General features: G+C 43.8%; 2 protein-coding genes across 4 annotated transcripts in view; both read left to right on the top strand.

The window, feature by feature from the left end:
* MAP4K3 (mitogen-activated protein kinase kinase kinase kinase 3) overlaps positions 1 to 8,316 on the top strand; it is a 138,332-nt gene extending 130,016 nt beyond the window's left edge. For both annotated transcript variants that reach the window (XM_050951562.1, XM_050951563.1), the window contains 2 exons: positions 2,458 to 2,513; positions 6,929 to 8,316. In XM_050951562.1, coding sequence (XP_050807519.1) covers positions 2,458 to 2,513; positions 6,929 to 7,016 — 144 coding nt within the window. In that variant the 3' untranslated portion in view covers positions 7,017 to 8,316. The remainder of the gene's footprint in view (positions 1 to 2,457; positions 2,514 to 6,928) is intronic.
* A 6,832-nt stretch (positions 8,317 to 15,148) lies between these two features.
* Positions 15,149 to 26,084, top strand: part of SOS1 (SOS Ras/Rac guanine nucleotide exchange factor 1) — an 86,343-nt gene continuing 75,407 nt past the window's right edge. For both annotated transcript variants that reach the window (XM_050951561.1, XM_050951560.1), the window contains exon 1: positions 15,149 to 15,288. In XM_050951561.1, the coding sequence (XP_050807518.1) occupies positions 15,202 to 15,288 (87 nt within the window). In that variant the 5' untranslated portion in view covers positions 15,149 to 15,201. The remainder of the gene's footprint in view (positions 15,289 to 26,084) is intronic.

Genomic DNA, 26,084 nt, shown 5'->3' with positions numbered 1-26,084 from the left:
TTAAAAATATTAATTTGCAGCTGCCCAGAACACTACACCTGATCCTATCAGACACCAGCCTTGGCCATGTTGATCCATACATTCATTACCTTCTAGTGATACTTACAGATCGTATCTAGGAATGTATCCACATACCATGACAAAGCTCTAACTGGTGCAAAATGTAGCAAGCCCATCTGCTTAGCAACACAGGTCACTCTGAACACATCATCAGCTCAAGTTCTCTGTTCTTACATTTTGAATCTCAGAATGGGATTGTTGTTAGCTACTTAAAAAGTCACCACAACCATGACCTCTCATCGTTGCTGCCTTCTAGTGGAGCAGTAAAACTGTTGACTAATACAGAGAGATGTGTGAGTTGAGGAGACAGAACTTTCAGAGGAACTTGATCTACATTTTGGGTTTACGGCTACAATGGGCAAGAATGACTTTTAGAACTAAATGCAGAGTTTACTACTTTGAATTAACTTTCTCCCAATAAGTTCTAAATGCAAATAAACAAATTAACCTTCAAAAACTATTCAAGCTGCTACTCCTTGAGTCTGAGAAAGAAGCTAGGTAAGAACTGTTTCTATTCCCAGAAGTAGGTAGAAATTTGTAAATGACACACACAGGCTGAACTAGAATCAGCTGGTGAATTTGGGAGTATATTTTGACTTTTTTTTTTTTTTCCAGTTGATGTCATAGACTGATGCACCAGCAGTTTTATGCAGTGCCCTGGTGCTCACCTAAATGGAAACTTATTACAATAGTACTATTTCTCTGCAACACAAAAAAATCTATTTGTAACTGTTGGCACCCTGTAAAGCAAATACATGTTGGACTGTTGCATTTTCTGTTTACTGTGGTTATATATTTAACAGATTTTATTGTACTCCCATAAGTTGTTTTTGAAATAGCAGTATGCTTTTGTTTAATAGTGCTTTTGTCCAGTGTATGTTTTCCATGTTTTCTGTTGTCTCTTTGCACTATTTGGGTTAGCGGTATTGGTCTTGATCTCCACAGCATAATGAGCCTTATCGAAAGCTGCCTGAAATCATTGGAACGACCTGCACTGACATCAGTAGGCTTTGGATTGGGCTCTGTAGGCATAGCTCTATTCCCTACAATCCATCTGAATACCTGTGGCAAACCTAAGACTTCAGAATGACATTCTTGCCACAAGGTAGTGTCGTACTACTAGCTAGAAAGGCAGCCTTACAGTTCCCTCTGTGAATACGCGTTGTGACGGGTTGGATCACAAAAACCCCCTGGGAGCTGCCACCTAGACTACTTCTACCCCTGCCAGCTTGGGGCCCCAGCACCCTGTCCTGCTGAGCCAGACACTCCCGTCTGCCCCAACACAGACCCAGGGTCAGAATTACTTGCCCCAAAGCTGCAGGTTTACCTGAAAGCAGCTAACAGAAGTGTTCCTGCCTTTAGCACTCAAGTGCCCAACTCCCAATGGGGTCTAAACCCAAATTTATGAGTTTATCCCCCCAGCTGGCAGGGAAGGCAGGGGTAGAAGTAGTTTTGGCACATGGGGTGGCAGCTCCCAGGGGGTTTCTGTGATCCAGCCTGTCACACGCGTGTGCTCCAACTGGGAGTGTAATTTCCAGGTTGGATAGACATACCCATGCTAGCTTTGATTGAGTTTGTGTGCTGAAAATAGCAGTGTAGACACAGCTACATGAGCGGTGTTTTGGGCTAGCTGCCCAAATACATACACTCTCGCCCACACCTGGGTATTTGGGTCACTAGCCACTGCAGCTGCATTGCTATTTGTGGCATGCTAGCTTGGTCAGAGCTAGCGCGAGTCCATCTACCTGAGGAAAAAGTTACTGGGATCTGCAGTCCTCACATGCCCTTCCAGTCTGAGCACTGTTTGCCGATCACCCGTGTGTGGAATAAATACAGGGACTATCACTCATAGAAGAAATGGAGGTTCCTTACTGTAACTGGACATTCTTCCAGATGTATGGTCCCTGTCTGTATTTTACTACCCACCCTCTATCCCCTCTGCTCTGGATCTGGCTGAATTTGTGGTAAGAAAAGGAACTGAGGGGGTGTTGACCCACGAGGGCCTCTTATACCCTCGTTCAGGAGCATGAGGAGATCTACTATTTGTGCGTGGGCCATAGATACTGCTTGTTAGAATCTCTGCACTCAGGCACATGGTTCACATGTGTACCCTCCTGTGGAATACAGACAAGAACCTCCAGTTAAAGTAACTAAGCTTCCTATTTTGCATAATCTGGCAGAAAGTTCTGGAAAATGGTCCTTTCTTTTGGCCCTTGTTTAAAGGGACAGATATAAAGGATTCTCAGACTCTGACCGACTTAGACTGGCAATTACCCTAAATTGGTTAATTCAGTGAGCATTAATTCCTTTCTCTAGCTACAATAAATATTATGATACATTGGTCAAAAATAACTGCACTTGCTACATGAATAATTATTGTATGTTTTCATTAAATAGATCACACAGGAAATTTCTGACAGTACGAGAATATTCAGGCTTCTTGGATCTGACAGGTATGAACGGTACCAGACATGGTCTATTAAAATAAGAGTAATATATATATTCTCTTCCTCCTATTTCTTAAGGGCATTTTCTCTCTAATACTTCATCCTTCTGTGATTCCTTTGGGGGCTTCTTTTAGTCTCCTTATTTTTCCCCCTTAGCCCTTTCCTTGCATGTGTTCCTTGTCTCTCTTTCCTGAGGAGCAATAAAACTTTGTTTCTGAGTTTAGCAGTATTTTCTCTCAGGATAAGCTTATATTTCACAGGTGCTCATATAGCTCCAAAACTTCTCTTTTTTGGGTTCTAACTTATAAGAACGTAAGAATTGCCATACTGGGTCAGACCAAAGATCCATCTAGCCCGGTGTCCTATCTTCTGACAGTGGTCAATGCCAGGTGCTTCAGAGGGAATGAACAGAACAGGCAGTCACCAGGTGATCCATCCCCCGTCGTCCACTTCCAGCTTCAGGCAGTCAGAGGCTTAGGGACACTCAATCATGGGATTGCATCCCTGGTCATCTTGGCTAATAGCCATCAATGGACATATCCTCCATGAACTTACTCTAATAGATTTCAGGTTTTGCATTCAGTTGTGTTATGCTGTATTAGATCATGGGATCTGCACCTCAAAACAAATTCAAAATATTAAAAACATACAAACTTCAATACATTACAAAAGTGAGGGGATCTGCCTGTTGTTCTGCCAACATCCACAGCCCAGGAGGTGTTTTCTGAGCCCCACAAGGTCCTCTGCTTCTGTTGTTTTTTGGAGCCTGCTTTGCATGGCCCCAAATCTCTCTGCTTCTCCCTGTCCTGCATGACTAAATAGTGAAGTAGGATGCTTAGCTCCTCCAACCAGTAACTGTCCTGTAAGGTTTTGGAGCTTCACAGGGACCAACACCTTCCTACTTTCTCTGCCCTGCTTTGGACTGCTGCAGTTTTATGAAGGCTATTAATGAAAGTAAATGTATGTTTTAGGTAATATATACTGACAGCAGAATTTCACCCTTTGTATGATACATGTACTGTGCAAAGTTAAATCTTAGTTTTCCTTTGAGAACTGCCTATGTCTGTCTCCACTTGTGGGAATTTCACCCTGGCACTGCATCTCAGAGCTATCAAAAAGAGCAAGATCTATTGGGACCTTGTAAGCACCCAATCACACGTCTAAATTTGCAAAGATGTCGATCCCATAAGCGCACACAGTTCTTCTAACAACGATTTACAGGTGAAATATTGCACTGTGCCTTTACAAGCTACATTTTAGCTGTCTTTTGGACAGAGTTCCTTTAGTTTATAATTGTAATTTTTTGGCTTAGTAGTGGGTAGCTGTTTAGCAGTTGCACAGCTTCCTTTTAAGAGGGTGTTTTACTCCCTCATTCCTATTGGGGTGTTTACTGCAGTCCAGTAATTTCTCATAGTTATTGAGAGCCTGCACAATCAGATTTTAAAATAAATCAATCTGATTTTAAGATGAGAGCATCATACTGCTCAAAGATCAGCATATCCATTGCATCAAGAAATATCCTATCCCCAATTGCTGTTCCATCTGAATTGGGTTTATGCCAGCACCTTAATGGATCTGAGACAATAGCTCAAAAACTTTGCATTGCAAAAAATAAAAACCTGAGCTTGTCAGATGTGGTTTTATCTCAAGTCTCTTGAGTGAGTTCTTTAGATTTAAAACCTTCCTCAATAGTGCTTGTCATTTCCAAGTCAGTTTTGATCTGAAGTTATTGTCAGTTCTATGACCTTCCACAGACTTGAAGGCTTCTGAAAGGTATCATTCTAAAGCACAGTTTATGCCTAGACTGTCTGAGTACTGACTACAATAGAATCTTTTCTGAACACCAGTCTTACAAACAACCAGTTATATGAACCATTTTTCCCATAGAGAAGGCAGAGGAATGACTATGGGGAAGTGATGTTTATGAAGAGCAGGTCAACATTCCTTCACATTCCAGTGCCGTCAGTGCATTGGAAATTGTTTGCAGTAGTCTGAAAGGCAATAAGAAAGTGATGTAATGCAACTTCTGCACCTACTGTAGTTGAGATGTTCTGTTTTATGAACTCAATCCTCAGTTTTGGGGTTCTGCTGTATCTGATTCAGATAGGCAAACATTCTCTCACACAGTGGGGGCCTCCCTTAGCTGCTGTCAAGAGAAAAGAGTTGTCTCAGCACTAGGCCTTGGAGCTGTGACTAAGAAACTAAAGAACTGGTACCAGTCCAAGGAGGGTTTGATTGCAGGGGACTCGCTCTGATATGAAGATTTCACAAGTGCTTGATTGCCCTTTCCTGAGAGTGCCAGGTAGACTGGGCATACTTTCCCGTGGGTGTCAGGTCTGAAGCCTGCATCAGTTACTCTGCCTGATTGAATTCAGGATATTTGGATAAGCCTAAATGGGCCCGATTCCCCTGCAATTTCTGCCTTATTTCTCAGATGTTGGTGGGAAGTCTGTCCTGAGGCCTAGAAAGAACCAAGAGCTGTCTGGGTTAGCATCTGTAGCTGCAACAGATGGATCAAAGGGCTAGTTAGCTTCTTCCATATGCTGAGCAGCTTAGAGGCTCATTTGGCATAATCCTCCATTCTGTGAAATCCCTTCTACTTCTAGGGGTAGAGGAACATTTTGAGATCAGTTATGAGTCATCACATGGGCTTTCCCTACATTCTGGTGTTCTTGTGGCCAGAGCCCTTTTATGTGTAGGACTTTTAATCCTTGACCTGTGTGGCCGTTCTTTCAACAACTTTACATAGCGTTGTTCTTGCCGTTAGCAAGATTCATGCTGATCTGTCTGACAGTGATGAGAATGTTGAGGGATGAGCACCCTGATCACCCTAATTCTTCCATATTTCCCAGTGAACATCAGAGTCCATTGTATCTCCTCTCCGATGACAGTAACTAGGCATTGCTTCCTATGTGGCACACTAGGCTAAATTTAAGCAGTACAGACCTCAGATTTATGCATTTAGTGTCAGTGGAGTAGAAGGCAGCAGGCCAGTGAGGAGAGGGTAGTCATTTAAAATTTAAACCAAATTGGCAACCAGGAAGCATTCAAATTAAAACCTGTTCAACAAACTGAAAACTTTATGTACTAGATGTTTTCAACTAGGAAAACACCCAGCTTTAATTGTAACTGCTCTTGGCTGCCAACCTGGTTTAAATTTTAATGTTTCCCCAGCCACCCCTAAGTGTCTTTGTTCCCGGACTGGCCCTCCATGCACATACCCGCCTCTCACAGACCTTTGCTTTCCTGTCACAAGTCTCCTGTAATTTTTGCAGATACTTTGGGCCTTAATCCACAACCCCCAACACCACAGACCCATATGCAGCCTTCTGCTTAGCAGAGCTGCTGAGCTTCATAAAAACAGATAAAAGTGACAGGTGCTGAAGCAATGACAACAAAACGGTGGAGTTGTGTGTCAGGAACAGGAATTTTTTAGCTGCATAATGGCATAGCAACCAGACTACCAAAGCATCCAGGAGTTAGTGGGAGAAATGTTTGACTCTTTAGATCTGGAGATAACCAAGTTACCTGAGAAGACTTGCTGTTTTTTCAGTACCAGTGTTTTGAAACCCAGAAGCTGAATCATTTTGTGAATTGCTGAAGGACTCCTCAGAATTTCAGAAGAGGGCTAGTTATCCACAGCTACAACTCCTGCTGTGTGTGGAGAAACTGAGCAGCTATTTCAATTGCAAGATTAGGGCTTTGAATTCCTCCCCACCACCCCCATTGGGTTCATTATTTATATCCGCTGCAGTAGATAGAGCAAAAGACTAATTAGTTCATCTCATCAGACAAACAGGAGCTAAACTGACAGCATGGAACATATTGTATACTTCTTAATCAGGTTGGCAGTCAGAACCGTCAGCTAACAGACAATTATGTCACCATAGCAATTCCATCTTAGGGATTGTCTGCTGCTTGTCCTTGAACACCCACCTATTAAAAGGGCAATTCAAGAGGACTGAGCAGCTAGAGGTTGAAGGTCAAAGTGTGTCTCAATGACACTGTCCAGGTCTGCACAGGAAGCCTGTGGCAGAGCTGAAATGACTCCTAGTGCTGCATCTTTAACCACAAGGCCGTTCCTCCTCCTTGTGAGTGAAGAGCCAGTAGAGTTGTTTGAGGATGGGGTCAAGTGGATGTGTGAAAAACTTGGCAGCAGTGTTTTGCACTGACTGGTGTCTGAGGAGCAGGAGGATTTGGGGAAGGTAAAGAGGAGAGGTGCAGTAGCCCAGCCAGTAGGGGAGGAAAGCGTGAGTGGGGAGTTCAGCAGTGAAGCTGACTCACTGGCGAGAGCCAAATTTACACACGAGCCATGAAGGAAGGTGAAAGTAAAGGATGACTGAGTTTACAGACAGGGAATTTGAAATTGTGTTTGTTACAACTGTTCATTACATTATTTATTTAACTTTTTTTAATTCTAGGGTTGTGGTATTGGAGAGTAGGCCAACAGATCATCCTATGGCCAACAGCAATTTATACATCCTGGCAGGGCACGAAAACAGTTACTGAGAATCGTACCTGGGAGTTAACCATGACAACAAACACTACTGCTGCAACATTGACGGATGATTGAAATTGCACAAAAACGGCAGTCACCTGACTTCAGTTACTTTGTAATTTATTGTGGCATGAGGGAAAAGAGGATAATTTAGTTTGTGGTATGGACACACTTAGCATATTATACCACAGAAATGCTTAATAATTCACTGTTATGTAATCTTTGTACATATATGCAGTATTTTTCAGTGAAACACATTGCTGAAGACTACACTGACTTAATGTAGATAGGATCCTTCTGTTATGTACAAGTGTCTTACCTGTACAGATGTAAAAGTTGGTGAGGAAACAGAATTTCAATTGGGGTACTATTTTAAGGACTTCTCACGTGTAGTTCTTATAAAATGGGAAGTTAGCAATGAACACAGTGCATTTAACATCACTATTGTATTTTATTATATGTAATTTACTAATACAAATAAATCAACTTTTAGAAATTGTAACCAAGGCTGTAATCAGATTACAATCTTGTTTTTAATTTTCATGCAACTACACTGGTGTGATTGTTTGTTTTGCACAAAGTATTTATCTGTGATGTATTTAGTCACAAAGGTAAGCTGTGACTTCGTGGATATGACTTGGGCTTCAGAGTACCTTTTTTTTAGTTTATTTGGGTAGTTTTGTTGTGAAACAAAACTACCCAAATAAACACCTGTATTTTTATATTTAAGTAAAATTCTGTAAAGATTACTTCTCTATGCTTGAAAACAATATCTTCTGGAATGGATATGAATCCCAGAATTTGGTACCTTAATGTAACACTGCAATAGTTGTCTGAATTACTAGTGTATGCAATGATAAAATTAGCATTATTACGAGCCTTCACTAAACGGTTTTATTCATATCATGAAGTACAACATTCCACACTGTGGAAATGGTTCAAAGATCTTGTCATGTTTTGACTTTTTTTGGCCTTATGACCATTTTCTTGATTTAGGGTGTTAACACATGGCCAAAATAATTTAGTTACTACCTCATACAAACAATGTAGTGGTTACTTCATATTGCAGGAACATAGTTCTGATCACAAGTATTTTTGATTGCTATTTTCCAATGGAGTATGTAAATGCCAAGTTTTAGCAAAATGCACACATTTGGCTCTGTTTTGTATATGTTCTTTATATTTTATCATGATAATATACACTAAGAACAAACTAAATTTGAAGTGATTTATGGTCTACGTTATTGTGATTGGTAATCCTTTTGAATATGTTCCCTAATGTACATAATGTAAAATAAACTTTTTTTAACACGTTGTTGTACAGATAGCTTACCACCTGCACTAATTTCCACATAAGAGTAAAAAATTCTTGATGGAAAACATCCATTTTTGAATTGCTATTAAATGTTTATGTACCCTAATATATAAACTGGGCACTCTGAACGTATGAATGGTCAGGCTGCTACGAATGTAATATTGCCTACATTTGACCTAACACCTAGATTTTGTGGGATATGTATCTTTGCAGAATCACTTTATCCTAGAAATGTAGGACTGGAAGGAACTTTGAGAAGTCATCAAGTCCAACCCTTTGTACTGAGGCAGGACCAAGTATACCTCCTTAGACCATCGCTGGCAGGAGTTTGGCCAGTCTTTTCTGAACATCTTCCAATGATGCAGATTCCAATGGAGGTTTTTAAGAACACGGACAAACACCTGTCAGACATAGTCTAGATTTACTTGGTCCTGCCTCAGTGCACGGAGCTGGACTTGATTTCTCAAGGTCCCTTCCTGCCCCACATTTCTCTGATTCTGTAAAGATCAATAGATTATATCATTTATATACTTTTCAATAATATACTCAAATATATATCAATACATATTACTTCCATGATCTACTCAAACAAGCCTACAGGACTTTATCTCCAAGGATCAACATGTTAGTTTAAAGTCACTGTTTCTTAAACTCCTCTCCACTAGATATACATCAGACAGGTATGTCCACCGGTAACAGAATTCACTCTAGCCATAACACATCCTTACTCAACTTGTATTGAACAGGCTCTACTACAGAGGAAAATGATATTGGTTAAGTGTGTCTCACACTTTCAGGGCTGGTCTAAGACAACTGGGCACTTCGCTGGCTGGCCAATAGCTTCCTGGATTCTTCAGGACGTCCCTTCATCCCGATTTTCCTAGGGCACATATTTTAGCTTCAGCTAAATTCCTTTCCAGCAGGGGCTGCCTCTGTCTGTGGAGCTGAAGTGGGTGCCCTCTTCTGGCTGCAGTTCCTCTGTTGCCTGGGTCGACACTGAGCTTCACCACCGAACAGCATCCTCCCATGCTCCCCTTCAGGCCTAGATGCGGAAAGAGGGAGACCCTCAGCTCGTGATTCCTCTCTGGGACTGACAAAGAACCATCCGCTTCCTCCTGAGAGCAGCAGAGAAGACAGACAGCCACCCACTCTGTTCCCTAGCTGTCCAGGGATTCCTGCCTGCTTTCCCACCTCCTTGGTCTAAGAGCGTATTACAATTGAGAACGTCTGGAAGGATGAGTGAAGAGATGTGTGGGTGTGAGATTTGGAGATGGGAGGGGAGTTTACAAAAAGAACAGGGTGAAGGATTGAGATAACAGGAATGAGCACAGAGGAAACAGGATGTTGCCAAAATATACAATAGAATGGGATGGAGATGGGGGATAAAATCAGTGTGACCATAGAGCCTCATATTATCGGGGTCGTTCTGCAGCTCTTACAATTAAATATATGCACATTGGATTTTTTTTCATAGTAATTAAGGGGGATTGAGCTTTCCCTGCTTCTGGTGGAAGTCATTCCCTTCTGTGGCTAATGCTAATAAAGAGCACTTCATAGCATTTACAATTCACTAGAATAAGTGCACTGAATACATATTCAAAATTATTCTTCTGGAGGAGAGAGGGAGGATATGCCTGAACTTCTGGGAAAGGCTTCACAGTTGACTTCCAGGTATTGCTCAATAATTTGTTGGATGCACAAAAGAGAGTGGCTGGACCCTTTCAGCTTGTCACTATTCCTTATTCTCTTAGCTCTGGTGACAATAGTGTATGGAGGCAGCTAGAAATTTCCCTGCCTTTGTAATTTGTCCTCCAGCACTACTGCTAATCTCAGGAGAAAGGAATAGGAAAGAGAGAGTATGTTTTTTAAAGGAATTGAGGAATCTTCCTTTGCTGAAAGTTCTGTCATGCTCTTAAGCCAGTATTAGGTCTTGTCTTCACTAGCTCAAGGTATAATTTGGGTTTTGCCTTTAACCTGACTCGTCTGCACACAGAAATCTCCAGCTTGAATGAAAAGGTGCTAGCTAGGCTGGGGGTGATGGGAGAGATTTGAAGCAGAAGCATCACTGATGCTTGAGCTAGTGGGAGATGCAGCAGTTCGAGTTACAATTGATCCAATGCTAATCCTACCATTGTTTGTGATGTGGACACTGCTCTCGCTCACCAGGCTAGTTTGGAATAACTCCAGGGTACTAATTTGAGCTAACTGTTGCAGTTACGGCAGGCTCCAGAGCCATCATTTCCCTGATCCTGGCTTGTGCCTAGAACGGAGGCATTCCCCTTTGCCTGAGGGATCACAAGGAGTGCTGCTGCTGCTTCCACAGGGGAGAGGATTTAGGCAACTGCATTTTGTTTGTACATAGATTTATTTGGACTTTTGTTACCTTGGAATGGAGATGGAGTTTTGGTTTAGCAGGAGGGTAAACTACCGTACAGGCAAAGGAATGTGATGCAATGCAAAGGCCGTGTCTGCAGGATGAGAGCGTCCTGACAGGGTGACAGTTGGCAGCTCTTGATTTCAGTTGGTGATAGTTGGTCTCATTTGGAAACAACTGGTGCCAATAGTAATAGTTGATGTCTTGTAGAGGTGATGACTGGTGTCAGCAGTATTACCAATCTCACCCATTCAAATCACATTTCAGGCCTAAAAAGCCCCCTGAGATTTAAAAAAACAAACCAACCAACCAAAAACGTATTCTTTTTATTTGCCTTCTGGTTTCTGAGCTATTGGGGGCACTCATTCCATTTTTAAGTTTTTCTCAGCAATCATGAGAGCTAGAAACATCAAATAATGAAAGTTGAGATTCATAATCACTTGATTCCAGCAGCTGGGGCTTTAAGAAAAATGTCAAATATTCCTAACCTCACAATAAAAATCATGAGATTTGGCAACTTTGACAGTTTCTCGGTGACAATCCAGGCAGTTGGTGCTGTGTGGCAGTTCTTGTCAACTGAAGACAGGTAATGGCAGATGCTGATAGCTGATGATTCTCCTTTGTTGGCTGCAGGTTGTGACTGATCAGGAAATTTTCACCAGCTGCTTCCATTTGATGGGTTTCACTGAAAATTGTGGACATTTTGTGGCTGTTCATGAGTCTGACATCTGGAGAGAATTAGTTACATTTGGTATATGATGGACAAGTGGCGGCAGTTGGTTCCAAGTGGGGATGTCAGGTCAGAGGTTGCAATAGCTAGTGATTGTTGGTGGAAGAGTGTGGCGGTCAGTAAAATGAGATAGTTGGTGACAATTTGTCTCTCTTGGGAGCTGGTAGCAATTCATGGCCACTTGTCATTTCATAACAACTGGTGAGATTTGGTGCCAATTTTTGTCGTGGAGACGGTGGCAGCAGAGGCAATGAGTGGGTCTTGTGACAGTTCCTGGCAATTGGTAATGACGCCTTATAGATGGGGCCATTTGGTTTCATTAAGTGGGTGACAGTTGTTGGTGTTGGTGACTATTTGTAAAGCTTGTAAAATAGGACAAATTTCTTTCCCCATTCTTTGTTGTGGGTGAAAAAATTGAAAGTTGACATGTTCAATGAACTTTGAAAATAATAGCTGGGGGCTAATGTTAACAGTATTTTAAAAACATTACAAAACAACAACAAAACAATCAAAACCAATATTTCAAAAATACACTCCCAGCAATGTGATTACAGATATCAGGAGTGCCCAACGTACGGAAAGTCACATAATTCACAACCATAATTCACAAATAAAACACTTCCTTTTAAAAAGTTAAAGTTGGAATTGTGTTTTAAGAGTCCAGCCAGCATCCAAAACCAAGTATATTTTCTTTACAAAAATACATGCTCACTTCATTCAGCTTCACTCACTGAGTATGTCTACACTGCACACTAAACCTAGACTCTGATTCGTGTTTGAGCTCAGTCCCCTCTTCTGTCCACATACAAATCAGTCTGATTCAGATCAGCAATCGCTCAGGACCAAAGTCCTATGACCCTGTTGGGCGTGGGGCAGAGACACAGTCCTGCTGTGACTGGGGTCTAAGCCTTGTCATTTTGCAGTGTGCATGCAGCTCAAGCCACAAACCCAAGTCATAAGGTTCTGCGTAGCACAGTATGAATGCATTAGCATAGTTCTGAGACCTGGGTCCAGCAACTGTAAACCAAGGTTTACAATGCAGTGTGGACACTCAAGCGTGGGCATGGAAACACCAAGTCTGCAAGCCAGGTCTCATAGACCCAGGTTTACAACGCAGTGTAGACAGACCTTCCAAACCTTTGTCCCTAAAGTTTTCAAAAATATATTAAAAGGACAAAATAACATTGAGAAGAGATTATTGGAGCCTTTGAATATGAAACTTTGTAATCTTCAGGTAATCTGTTGTGTTTATTTAATTTCTAGGCAAAAGTTTAAACTGCACCTGACTATGAAGTGCAGTTGTTTAAGGGGAATGGGCTGGAGCGCTGCAGCGGTGCTTGAGAAGGTGCCAGGAGTTTCTTTGTTGATTGAGGTGAGGAAAGAACTAGCTGGAAGGTTCCAAGGGGGGTAGTTAAGGTCAGTGAACTAAGCCCCCATTATACTATGGGGAGGCATTTAGATTGGGGTGGATAAAAATCAATGATTTTTTTTTAAGAAATCAAAAATTGGATTTTTTAATTTAAATTGGATTTTTTGATTGCTTTTTGAGGAAAAAAATTATCTAAAAATAGTTTTAAGATACATTATAATTCAAATATCTCATCATGGAATAGGGATTATAAATTCTATAGTATGAGACAATATATTAATGTAAGAAAAGTTTTGTAAATTAGTTCCAATAGTTCATGGATTAGGGACCCAATCTGATGGGGTTCCAGGGCTTTCTGTTTAGTTTATGTAGGTTAATCTTCCTATCTACCCAATGGGACTCAGTGCTCAGTCTAGAAGATGCCATCAGAGATGCTTAGTTTTGCAGTTCTCAAACTGTGGATTTGTGTCTCCAGAGATAACATGCTTAAGAGCAAAAATGTTTTTAAAGAATGTACAGAGGTGAAAAATAACAGATCTCACTCAACCCTATTGTCCCTCTGCAAATGTATGTACACAGAGTCAGTCCCTTACCTCTCTCTAAAAGTGCAAAGTTTCAGAAAGTTCAATGAATAGAAGATGTGTGGGGGTAGAATAGATCTGGAGAAAGAGAAGAAGTCTGGAGATAAATGTGAGAAGGGAGGGACAGGCAGTAGAAACAAAAGTGAAACTGTTTGATCAGCATATTCCAGAAGTCTTGAGGTCTTTCTGAGTGTAGCCTTCATTGATTTGAGATCTACCATACCATTCCCTAACTAGGAGGGAAAACCTATAATAGCAGCAGGTCGTAAAAGAGACCCAGTTTGGGTCTCATCTATCTCAAGAGTTGTGAAGAATATGTATTAAGGTTATAACAACCAACAAGAATACACTTTTATGTAAAAATCCATGATTAAATTGAGTCTTTCTGACTAGTGATTTAAATCAAATCCACCCTGTTTTAGATACAATATTTATCCTTACGATTTATGCCAGGGAGGTAGGCCGGTGCTATTACTCAATTTTACAGACATGCAGCTTTTAAATATTAGTATTAGCCCAGTTTATGATACTGCCTAATGGCTGCTAATAATAGGGCTCCATTGTGCTAGGTGCTGTAGAAACAGAGTACCAGGTAGTCCTGGCCCCAAAGACCTTAAAACCTAGACGGACCCAAAACAATGGGACGGCAGCAAGCGGCCTGTTTGTGCCACTATTTCTTTCCTTGGGAGGGGATCAGCTAAATGGAAAGCAAAAGGGTGAGGCAGGAAGAAGAGGGTAAGCAGTGGTGAAGAGACTGAGGGTAGGGGGGTTGGAGCAAAGAGCCAATCTGCACCTGGCCGAGACCATTCAGTCAAAAGGATAGGAACTTCTCTCAGTGTCCCGGTTTTGGCTGGAGTGGCTGGCTGGCTCCTCTCTGCCACCCCCTTCCTCCCCCCGGTGGGGTTGGGGGTGCCCCCTTGGGTACTAGTACCCCCAGACGGAGGGGGTCTCCCCTGCTTTGATTTCACCAAGGTCTGTTCCACTGACCCTGTTCTATAGGTGGGGAAACTGAGGCACGGAGCAGGCCTGCGACTGGCCTGAGGACACAGAGTGGAGTCTGCGATGGATTCAGGGCCTGACCCCAATGTCTCCCCTTCCCCTAGGGCAGCCAGCCCCCATCTCTGCCCAAGGGACTGAGAAAGGGGGGGGCAGCCCCCCTCCCCCCAACGCCCTAGCAGGGGCGGGGGCTGGGACGAGAGAGGTGCTCTGCACCCTCCGTACCTCTAAGGGGCGCTGTCTGAGGACCCGCTCCCCCGCCAGCCCAGCGAGGCACTCGGCGCTCTGCTGAGATCCCTGACGGCTCCGGCTGACCCGCGCTTCCGCCCTGGCGCAGGGCGAGTGGGCGGGGGCATACGCCTCGCGCCTGCGCTCGTCGGCCGACCCGCAGTGCGCACGCGCCCTCGGGAGTAACCGTCAGGGCGAGGAAAAAGCCCCGAGAATTCCAGCCGCGCTCGAGCTCCCGGCGCAGACCCCTCCCCCCCGGGGCATGTGAGGCGGCGCGTGACCTTCCGCCCTGCAGCGCGAGCGGGCCGGCCTGTGCGCGGTTCCGTGGGGCCGGGCCGGGCATGCCCGTGCGGCTGGCGGGGCAGGGTGGCCGCTCGCCTGCCCGCGCCGCCGCGCCCCGCCGAGCGCTCTGCGGCCTCGGGGCCCTGCGTGGGGCGGGCGCTGAGGAGAGACCCGGGGGGTGCTGGGATGCCGCCGCCGCCGCCCCCCGGCGCTGAGTCCTGCCGCTGGCGGGGGCTGCCGCTGCCCTCCGGCTGCCCGCGGCCGCCGCGCCGGGCCGCCCACTGATCCCGCCTGCCCCGCCAGGAGCCCGCCGGCGGCAGGATGCAGGCGCCGCCGCTGCTCTACGAGTTCTTCAGCGAGGAGAACGCGCCCAAGTGGCGGGGGCTGCTGGTGCCGGCCCTCAAAAAGGTGAGGGGGGGGCGAGTCCATGGATGCACGGCGGGGGGGGGGGGCGAGTCCATGGATGCACGGCGGGGGGGGGGGCGAGTCCATGGATGTACAGGGGGGGCGAGTCCATGGATGTACGGCGGGGGGGGGGGGCGAGTCCATGGATGTACGGCGGGGGGGGCGGGCATGGATGTACGGGGGGGGCGAGTCCATGGATGTACGGCGGGGGGGGCGGGCATGGATGTACGGGGGGGGCGAGTCCATGGATGTACGGCGGGGGGGCTGTTGGTCCTACAAGCCAATGGAGGGGGCTGCCCCTGCCTGGTGCGTCCAGTGGGGCACATGGAGGCTTCGCTCCCTTTCAGGAGTCTGAGCTGCTCGATTTCGGAGTAGCAGCCCTGCGAGTCTGTGTCTGCAAAAAGAACAGGAGTCCGGGTGGCACCTTAGAGACTAACACATTTATTTGAGCATAAGTTTTGGTGGGCTACAGCCCACTTCATCGGATGCATAGACTGGCACATACAGTAAGAAGAGAGAGACACTACAGAACATAGAAAGGTGGACGCAGCCATCCCAATGCTAAGAGGCTGAGCTGCTATCAGCAGGAGAAAAAAACTTTTGTAGTGATAATCAAGATGCCCCATTTTGGACAGTTGACAAGAAGGTGTGAGGAGATTCAATGTGTTTAATGACCCAGCCACTCCTGGTCTCTATTCAAACTCCAAGTTAATGATATCTAGTTTGCATATTAATTCAAGCTCAGCGGGTTCTTGTTGGAGTCTGTTTTTGAAGCTTTTCTGCTGCAGAATTGTCTCCTTTAAGTCTGTTCCTGAATGACCAGAGAGGTCACTTGCTTGAGTACCCCCAAGTTTCATCTCACTTAAAAACTACTTGCTTACAAAATCAGACCTAGAAATACAAAAGTGTCACAGTCACACAATTACTGAAAAGGGCTTATTTTTTTAATTTTTAGCATAGAATTATAAAATAAATCAGTTGGAATGTAAATACTGTACTTACATTTCAATGGATAGTATATAGAGCAGTATAAACAAGTCATTGGCTGTGTGAAATTTCAGTTTGTCTAGTGCTTTTTCAATAGTCTGTTGTAAAACTAGGCAAATATTTAGATGAGTTGACGTAACCCCTGGAAGACCCCTGCGTACCCTGGAGTTAGTGTGTTGGTGCTTCTCTCATGTTGAACTGGTGGTATGGCAGCCTAATTTATAGCCAGAGTGTGAGCAATTTGGGGAATGTCTATGACTGTAACAGTGGTGACTCTCTCTTCCCCTCCCCCAGTATGGCTTCATTTATCTGCATTAATGACTGACTGATCCATCACATGATATCAAATATTGCAGACACAATTTAAAAATTAACCATTTGACATCTCTAGTTTTATTTTATTTATGATACTTCATATTATAGTAAATGTATTTCAATAAATTTTGTGACCTCAGTAATGTGAGACCTCACTGTGCAACACTATGCTATTAAACCTTTGCTGAGGCCTGGGAGGAGATCCTGACAGATTTTTCTTTGGTTGCTATGTTTGCAGATGATAAAGTGAATTTGATTATGTTTTCTTGTGTTGTTGTGGATCATTGTTTCTATTATGTTTATCCTTTCTCAGTTTCACTTGATCTTACATTCCCAAGGAGATCAGGCTCATAATTTGCTAGTGAAACTTTATTCTTGGACATATTCCACTTGTTTTCCAGTTTGGCTCAGAAATTCATTGTTTTTGTTTATACCTTTTTATGGGACTCTTTCTTCTCCCAGTTCCTTAGTTCCAGAAGTGATCTTTTCAGCCTAGTCAAGGTAGCGTGTTGTCAATCTCCTTTTTTAATGATGTATAATGGTTTACTTGTACAAGTATATGTGCAGTTTAAAACATATGTGTAACTGCTGTTTTAAAAAATATCAGTTTAAAGGAACTTGCTTCAGGGCTTCGGAGTGGAGGCCAGAGCTGGAGTGCGGAGCAGCTCCGGAGCAGTGGAGCTGCAGGTTTTTAACTGGAGCTGAGCCGGAGCACAGCTCTAAAGGCCTGCTTGCTCTAACTTTTAAAGTTATAATTAAATATTTGTTTATTCCCCTCCATTTTTGTGTATATGAAACAGTACGGCTGAAATTGAAATTTCTCAGCTGTGAGTCACATAGGTTAACCTGTCTTTTAAAAATAACATTCAACTCTTTATGAAAGGGAAAAAGAATAATATTTTACTTAGGTTAGAACTTAGATTTTTACGTGTACATTCTACAAGAGCTTATGTGGCGGGGTAGGGGGAAACTTTATAATGAAAGTATTTTACTTAATTAGAACTGTGATTTAGTGACTTTAGTTTTAGTGTATTTTTGTAAGAATGCTTTTTGCTAAGGATTCTTTACTAGGAATGAGGGAACAGTAAGTCTCACTCCCATGTGTTCATTAGAATTTGTGTGTTGGTAAAATAGAATATGGGGAAAATGGTCAGGCTGTCTTATGATCCATTTTTGAACTTTGTCCATAGAAAGCAAGACAAAAGGGGTTCAAGAAACTTTGCTTGGAATGGATTCAGACTGCAAAACTTACTCCGATGTCTTATTTCACATACAACAGACATTCTAGGCATTTTACAAGTGTATTGGTTTTAACAGTTAACTGGAACTTCTGAGTGAAACACTTGCTCTCAGTTCTGGCTGAACTGGTGCACTTCCCACTGTGGACTAGAAGTCGCAAGTGTTTCAGCTGTATCAAGTCAGCCTGTCTTTCTGACTTCATCTTACAATGCATTTGCCTCATGTTCCAGAGTGAGCATGTTTTCCCAAGGTCTCTGGCACTCTGCGCTGTTCTACTTGTGGTAACAGAGTCTTATCTGTGTATTCTCCAAAGCATTTGCCGCTGCAGTGCACACATGATCACTAAACTTCTGGACTAGCTACCCATATCTTTGCTTCTTGCCATACATCTAAACATTTGAGCAGCAAGACGAACTAGGGCTTCCTGGGATCTTGAGCAGCAAGGTGCAGGATGTCTCAGATGTTCACAAAATGGGGCGCTAAGCACAGTGCCAGGCAATCCCGGGCAAGATCAAGGAGACTAGTAGGAGCTCCAGCAATAACAATTCTTTTGCGACCACTCAGGGCACTTGCTGCTTCTGTGAAGTGTTTGTTTCTATCTTGATGAGCAAGCCAGCCAGTGAGCTGGCCTCAATTATCAGTGTTTGCTGGAGAAACTTTCATGAGGGGGTGCTTCCTGAGGACCAGCAAGAAAGGAGTCCTGGAGTTTGAGGCCAACTATCAGAAGTCAGTGAAAGTAAACTGCCAGGGATGATGAGAAACCTGCCATACTAGGTAGCATTCCTTTTGATTTCTATGTATTGCAGGGGTAGGCAACCTATGGTATGTGTGCCGAAGGCGGCACATGAGCTGATTTTCAGTGGCACTCACACTGCCTGGGTCCTGGCCACCACTCTGGGGGGCTCTGCATTTTAATTTAATTTTAAATGAAGTTTCTTAAACATTTTTAAAACCTTATTTACTTTACATACAACAATAGTTTAGTTATATATTATAAACTTATAAAGATACCTTCTAAAAACGTTAAAATGTATGACTGGCACGCAAAACCTTAAATTAGAGTGAATAAATGAAGACTCGGCACAGCACTTCTGAAAGGTTGCGACCTCTGATGTATTGCATTTATTCTAATTCACTGTGTATATCTGGGGAATGAGAGGCAGACTGACTTGGATTTGGGAAATATTGGGGGTAAGTGAGTTCTGAAGCTTCTCCCCCATGCATTAATTTGCAGCGATGTAACAAATTTTAACTGCTCCATTGTTCTTGAGACCACTGTCTGCTTCATATCTTCATTCTAGATACTGCCTACCATTCTCTAGAATCATAGGTTACAGCTGCTACCATTATTTATTATAAAGGTAGTAATGGAAACTTCCGCGCTTAACTTGCATCCATTTTAGTAAAATCCCATTGGGAATGGGCCAGAGATAAGCAGCTGAATACAACTGAGAGCATTTAAACATTAAAGCTCCTGGAAAAGCTAAACTTATATATATTGCTAAATTCTACAGGTACAAAATGCGGTGGGGGAGAATCCCCCAGAATAAAGCCATGGGTCCATTATGGACAAAATTGATACTATAAAAATAAGTTCACAATGGAACTCATCTTTATCAATGCATCAAATATTTCAGCAATGCAATTGTTAAGCTTTGCAACTAGTATGCATCTGGTAAAAGTTTCACACTCTACTGGCCAAAGGGCTAAACCTGTAGCCAGAGGCTAGTATGTAGGATTGGTGAAGCTGGGGGTGGTGGCTGCTGGGGAGATCTAGAGAGAGCACCCTGGAGACAGTGTCCAGTGCTCTTAATTCTAGCAGTTCATGAATCTTCCCATGATGTCCCTGGGCATATCTACAGTGTTTTGGAGCCCATGGGAGCAGGCCTTCCAGCCCGTGTCAACAGACTCAGGCTTAAGGACACTGGTACTAGTGCTCTAAAGAAAGCACTGTCTGCATAGCTATGCAGTTGCAGTATGGCCTGGAGTTTTGGCTCTGAAAACATGCTGCAGTTTCAGTTCTGTCTATGTATCTCTTTTTAGAGCCCGTCTACTCGGAGTCTGTTGACTTGAACTGAGAGGCTCATTCCCGTGGGTTCCAAAACGCTATACAGACATACCCTATCTGTCAATAGGTGTTGTATACATCTGAAGCTTGCACACACCAACTGATTGCTAGAAGGAAGAGAGAGCTTTCTCCTTCCTACTCCTTTCCCAGTCACCTCACCAGATTTTAATATCCTTACCCATGTTGATGGGCACATTCTGAAGGACATCCTCTACGGTGAATTGGGATCTGGAAAAAGACCCAAAGGACACCCAAAATTGCATTTCAGGGATGTGTGCAAGTGAGACCTCAAAGAAATGGACATGGATGTGAACAAATGGGAAGATCATACTCAAGACCACAGCCTTTCGAAATAAGAGCTTAACAAAGGTCTCCAGAGTTATGAGAGGAAGCAATCCAGTTTAGCAGAGAAAAGAGCTTGCAGAAGGCAGAGCCCAAAACGTCAAAACATCACCTTTAAATTTGACATACAGCAGAGATTCTCTTGGGTTTCTTCAGCCATGTTCGCAGCTGTCTTAAAAGCAACTGAGTATATTCTTCACCCCTTGGGCGCATACTTATGGTCTTTCGAGACTGAAGGATGCCTACATACCCAGATTGGTTAGCACGTCTGACTTTAATGGGACTCTTCGGAGAGTAACATACTATATAATGTACAAGAAAGCATTCTTTTTCTGTGTCCAATTAAAATTTTTCATACCCTGATATGGTAGGGAAAGCATCATCATCAAACACATATAGTTTTTTGAGGATTGTTGTACTAGTTAGACTGACCATGGTTGACGGCATCGCACCAGACATCACATAGTGAAGTTTCCCAATCTGGCTCAATCTTGTGAATCCACAAATCTCTGGGGCAGTCCTGTGGGTGGTGCCAGATAGGTTCAGGGCATGCACCCCTTTCTGTGTTGATGGAGAGTTTGAGTGTGATGTGCTGAGGTGTTCCTTCACCATCCTGGTGACATGGCAGAAGAGCATGCAAATGTCGCTTTTGAATATAATGAGCAATTGGAGGAATGCCAGAGCTCTGAGAGCTAGATGTTTTGCACAAAGTCAGAGCACTTTATTCTCAGGATTTGGAGCTGACAGCGCATAGGGAATGTATGTAACTGCTCCAAGTCTGTCTGTCTGTAAGAGGGTCCAGGTTTCTGACCTGTATGGCAATACAGGGGAAGGGGAAGGGCAAGGTGGAATATTCCCAGCCAGTGAGGAAAGAAGCATACAATAGTGGAATATTCATCATTATAATGTCTGTGAATGGCCTGTCATTACCCTCTTGCTACATTTGGTTGGCATGTAACAAGGAATATTTAAAGGCCCAAAATGACGTTCTTATCATTGCCTGGGACACTTGAAATAATGAATAAAATAATTCCTTAAGGTAAATATTCTTCAAGAATTCCTCAAATCCTAATTTTTAGGGTATTTTGTCAAACTCAGGATATATTCTAAATCTCACCCATCTTTGCCCTGAACAACTGCATTCCAAACTTCCAGTGCTTACGCAGTTCAAATGATAACTTGACCTTAACTTGTTTCTTCTGGTTCTCCACTAGAACAGATATAGAGTCCAGTAAGACAGATATAGACTGCAATGCACTGAATAAGGAAGATGTTGATGTGCACTCTGAGATGCTTCCTTGCCTGATCAGTGGTATTTTGAAGGAGCAAAAGCAGAGGAACACAAAGCCCTCCGATAACTGAAGGAAGATATTGACAAAGGACAAAATATTCCTAGCGCTCCACCAAGATAAGAAAGCAGGGAACAGGAGCCAGTGTGAGGTTTGAGAAGCTAAAGCTGCAGAGACAACAAGATAAGACTACAGACAGAAGTTGAGTCTGAGGTTGAAGATAGACTCGAACATGAGATCTCTTAGGTGACTGGGGATGATCAAAATCTGTTTTATTGCTGCTTGGAAACAGACACTAAGGTTGTAGCTAGACATCATCAATCAGTGCCTTCCAGCAACTTCAGTCAAGATTCTTCCAGTCTAGTGAATTTACACTGTCTTCAAGAGACTGCCTGGTGATGAGCCTTCCCCCTACACCACCTTTCCACACATTATACTTCTGATTCAGACAGTGGAGATCTTTCATGCATACCTAGAGCCTGCTTCTCTCCTGAATCTTAATTTTTGTGATTAAAAAGTGTGGCAGTTGAGGAACATCTCAAATGTTTTAGTGATCCTCAAAAGAAGTAAATCAAAAGAACTGATTATCTTTCCATAAAAATGTTCCACAGTTTCACATTCACATCAGTACAGAATATTATGAAATATTTAAGCATTATTCACAACAAGGCACCTGGTACCGACACTCAGTTAAGAGACACTATGAAAAGTCACACTTGTTTGAAATTATTTTACCTAAGTTGACAGAGCTGAGGGAAAAATATTTTTGTTTACAATTTACTGTAATGAAAGTAACCATACACAGAATGCTTCTAGAGGTACAGGAACTCATCTAATGTCAGCTTCCCATGTCTAGGTCTTTTGAACAGTAATGGGGCAAAAAAAACTTTTTCAAAAGTGATTGTAAAACTATGCTAATTGGCTGGGGCACTCATGCTATGCCTGCCTATGAAACTGTTTTAACACATTTTTAACTGACTTCATTTCAAACGGTTTCACTCCAATCCATTGCTTGACTTGTTGCTCATAGTAACACTGGATGTCATCAGTTTCTTGTCTCCACTGCATTACCTATATAGGACATTCCTTATATTAACTTCCGTGGCACAGTTGTTCTGGACTCCTGTCATCCCTGCAGACTGTGGAAGATAAAATTGAGTAGCTGCCCCACCTCCTTCCAATTCTTGCTGTAAACCTCCCACTTCATAACAACTTGTTACCAGATGTGTATAACCACCCCCTGGGTATACTGAAGATGTGGTTAACTAAATCTGAATCTCTGTTAGTCTTTCATAGCCACACAGAGTTGCTGAAGTTGGTGATTGGAAAAAATACAGGTACTTGGTATAATTTGAAGATAGCAAAACTTGGGCTGGATCACAGAGTATTATGACAGACCCAGGCCAGTGGGGTACAGGAGTCTGGTAGAGGGCAAATATACTGGTCACTGGGTGAGTAGTTTTCTGTTCCCTGAGTGACCAGAGCAGGGTCTGCACTAGAGTAGTCAGGAACTTGCTAGAACCAATTAAGGCAGACCGGCTGATTAGAACACCTGCAGCCAATCAAGGCAGGCTAATCAGGGTACCTGGATTTTAAAAGGAGCTCTCTCCAGTCAGATGGGGAGGAGCCACAGGAGAGGAAGTGCGTGTGAGGAGCTGGGAGCAAGAGACACAAGGAGCTGAGACTGAGAGGTTGTGCTGCTGGAGGATTAAGGAGTATAAGCGTTATCAGACACCAGGAGGAAGGTCCTGTGGTGAGGATAAAGAAGGTGTTTGGAGGAGGCCTTGGGGAAGTAGCCCAGGGAGGTGTAGCTGTCACACAGCAGTTACAGGAGGCACTATAGACAGCTGCAAATCCATAGGGCCCTGGGCTGGAACCCGGAGTAGAGGGCGAGCCCGGGTTCTCCCCAAACCTCCCAACTCCTGATCAGACACAGGAGGAGTTGATCCAGACTGTGGGGGAGATCACTGAGGTGAGCAAATTTGCCAATAAGTGCAGGAACCACCAAGGTAGAGGAGGAACTTTGTCACAGTATCAAGAGGAATAGATAACAATTCAACGTGTATGGGTTTGTGTCCTGGTATTTTTTTTTTTTTTTTTTTTAACCAGGAGGGATAACTATTCACTTCATTCAACTAGCTGTGCAATTCACCATGGCCTGTTTCACTATGTTGCTTTCAGACCTGCAGGTAATGAGCAAGTGAGTGCTATCAATAGTTCTGTAGCAGGGGCGGCTCCAGATCCCAGCATGCCTGCGGAGGGTGTGCTGGTCCTGCGGCTCCGGTGGACCTCCCACAGGCGTGCCTGCGGAGAGTCCGCTGGTCTCACGGCTTCGGTGGAGCCGCGGGACCAGCAGACCCTCCGCAGGCACGCCTGCAGGAGGTCCACCAGAGCCGCAGGACCGGCGATTGGCAGAGCGCCTCCCGCGGCATGCCGTCCTGCTTGGGGCGGTGAAATATCTAGAGCCACCCCTGTTCTATAGCTTTTGGGGGAAGTCTCGCTCACAATCTCTTGTTATCTCAGGGAAATTTCTTATAAAAATTCTAGTATAATTACAGTATAGAAAATTCCAATTCTGTGGTCTCCCCTGCTCATAACATTTCCACAAATAAACCCTCATACAAATTGCATTTGCAAAGCGTCATTAGTTTCCAGTTCTGTATCTTTAGCATTTTCAATCTTCAATATATAGTCCAATCTTTCTATTTCAGATAGGCTAACATCTTCTTCTGTGGTTTGACAAAGATCCAAAAGCCACTCCTTCCAGTCATTACTGAAAATTAAATTGATATTCAGAAATGTAGATTCTTTATTTTGGCAGCAGGAGATTGTTCTGTATCTAAGTAAACAATGAAAGGAAACCAAATTTCTAAATATTTTTTGTTTGCTTCTTCAGTGGAGATGTCAATCTTTCCATTACAACTATTTCCCCAATTTTATAATTCAGTGCTATGGGGGGCCAGTGGAGGTGTGTTCTTCCAGAGCTCTGCTACAAGCATTCTGGCTTATCATGAGTCATCTCTGAGTTACTGCTGAGCCTGCTTAAGCCATCCCTGAGCCTGAAGTGAGTCATCAGAGGCAGTTACCTGCAGGTCTTGTGATAGGCCCCACTCCATCCAACCAAGGTTCAGCCAATGCACCAGTGAAAACCCAGGTGATCCCTTTGGACCCTATATACCTGCCTTGGGAAGTAGTTTCTCTAGTCAGCTGAGCAGTCTCCAGTCATTACCTGGCCAGGAGCACTTCCATTGCTTAGTAGTTCTGTCAAACTGCCCGTGCCCCATGGCTTCTGCTCCAACCTCTGCCTGTTCTTGGTCCAGCTGTTCCTTGCTTCTGCTCCAGACTCTCTGTCTGTTTCCATGTGAGCCAGTATCTGCTCCTGCCTCATCCATCCGCCCTGCAATTTGGACAGTTTGAGCAGACTCCCCTCTTTGTGCTCAGTCCGGCGGCTGAGATGGAAACCCCCTGAACATCCATTACTGAGATGTTGGAGTTAGTTCAGTGCCTTCAGAGACAAGTTGCCCAGCTGCAATTGAAGAATTCCTCTGTCCATTTACAGATCCTGGCAGCCTGAGTACTTCCAGTGAATCTAACCGCAGTATCCATAAAACGAGCCCCGAAGGTCCTGCTGCCAGAGAGGCTTATCAGATTACTGCAGTGATGTCTACGCTACAGACTTTACAGCAGCGCAGCTGTATTGCTGTAGCTGTGCCGCTGTAAGGTCTCCCGTGTAGCTGCTCTGTGCCAACGGCAGAAAGCTCTCCTGTCAGCATAATTAAACCACCCCCAATAAGCGGTGGTAGGTATGTCAGCGGGAGAGTGTCTCCAGCCAATATAGTGCTGTCCACACCAGCTCTTTTGTTGGGGAAACTTATGTCGGTTAGGGCTGAGTTCTTTTCACACCACTGACCAACAAAAGTTTTACTGACAGAAGTGCTCGTGTAGATATAGCCTAACTGGTGACTCCTTAGACTAGGTATCACTTCTAGAACAGGCAAGTCCGTTCATTGGCCATTTTGACCTGTTCATTTGTCCCTTTTCACTCATTAGGTTACCTGAACCGTACTTGTATTGCAGAAGTCACCTACAGTTTTTTAAACAAGGCCATTGGTCCATCTCAGCATATGCTGCCTGCTTTCAATGTCTGGTCACTGATGTAGTGCAGAACAAGGCAGCTCAGGTCTATCACTTCCACAGGGACTAGACGATAACAGAAATGATGAGTTGGGCTAGGTTGACCCATACACACACTGTACTGAGCTCTGACATTGAATTATACATATGGCTTGACTACTGACTGTCTGGTACATGTCCAGGCCCAGTCTAGCCCAGTCCCATACCCATCTGCCTCCAAAGGCAGTCCCGGGGCCAGAACCTGTGCAGATTGGCACAATGCCAAGACACCTCATTGAGCGGCAGATGGGGTACTGGCAATTTAACAGCCTTTGCCTGTACTGTGGTGGGTGAGGCTACTTTGCCACTAAATGCTCCATCAAATCCAGGCCTGTACAGATCCAGGAAATGACCATGTCCTTCGCCAAACAGACCCTTCTGCCAAC

The sequence above is a fragment of the Gopherus flavomarginatus genome, chromosome 4, assembly GCF_025201925.1.
Source record: "Gopherus flavomarginatus isolate rGopFla2 chromosome 4, rGopFla2.mat.asm, whole genome shotgun sequence".
NCBI lineage: Eukaryota > Metazoa > Chordata > Testudines > Testudinidae > Gopherus > Gopherus flavomarginatus.
The sequence above is the reverse complement of the archived record's forward strand: the minus strand, read 5'-3'. Positions and strand labels throughout refer to the sequence as shown.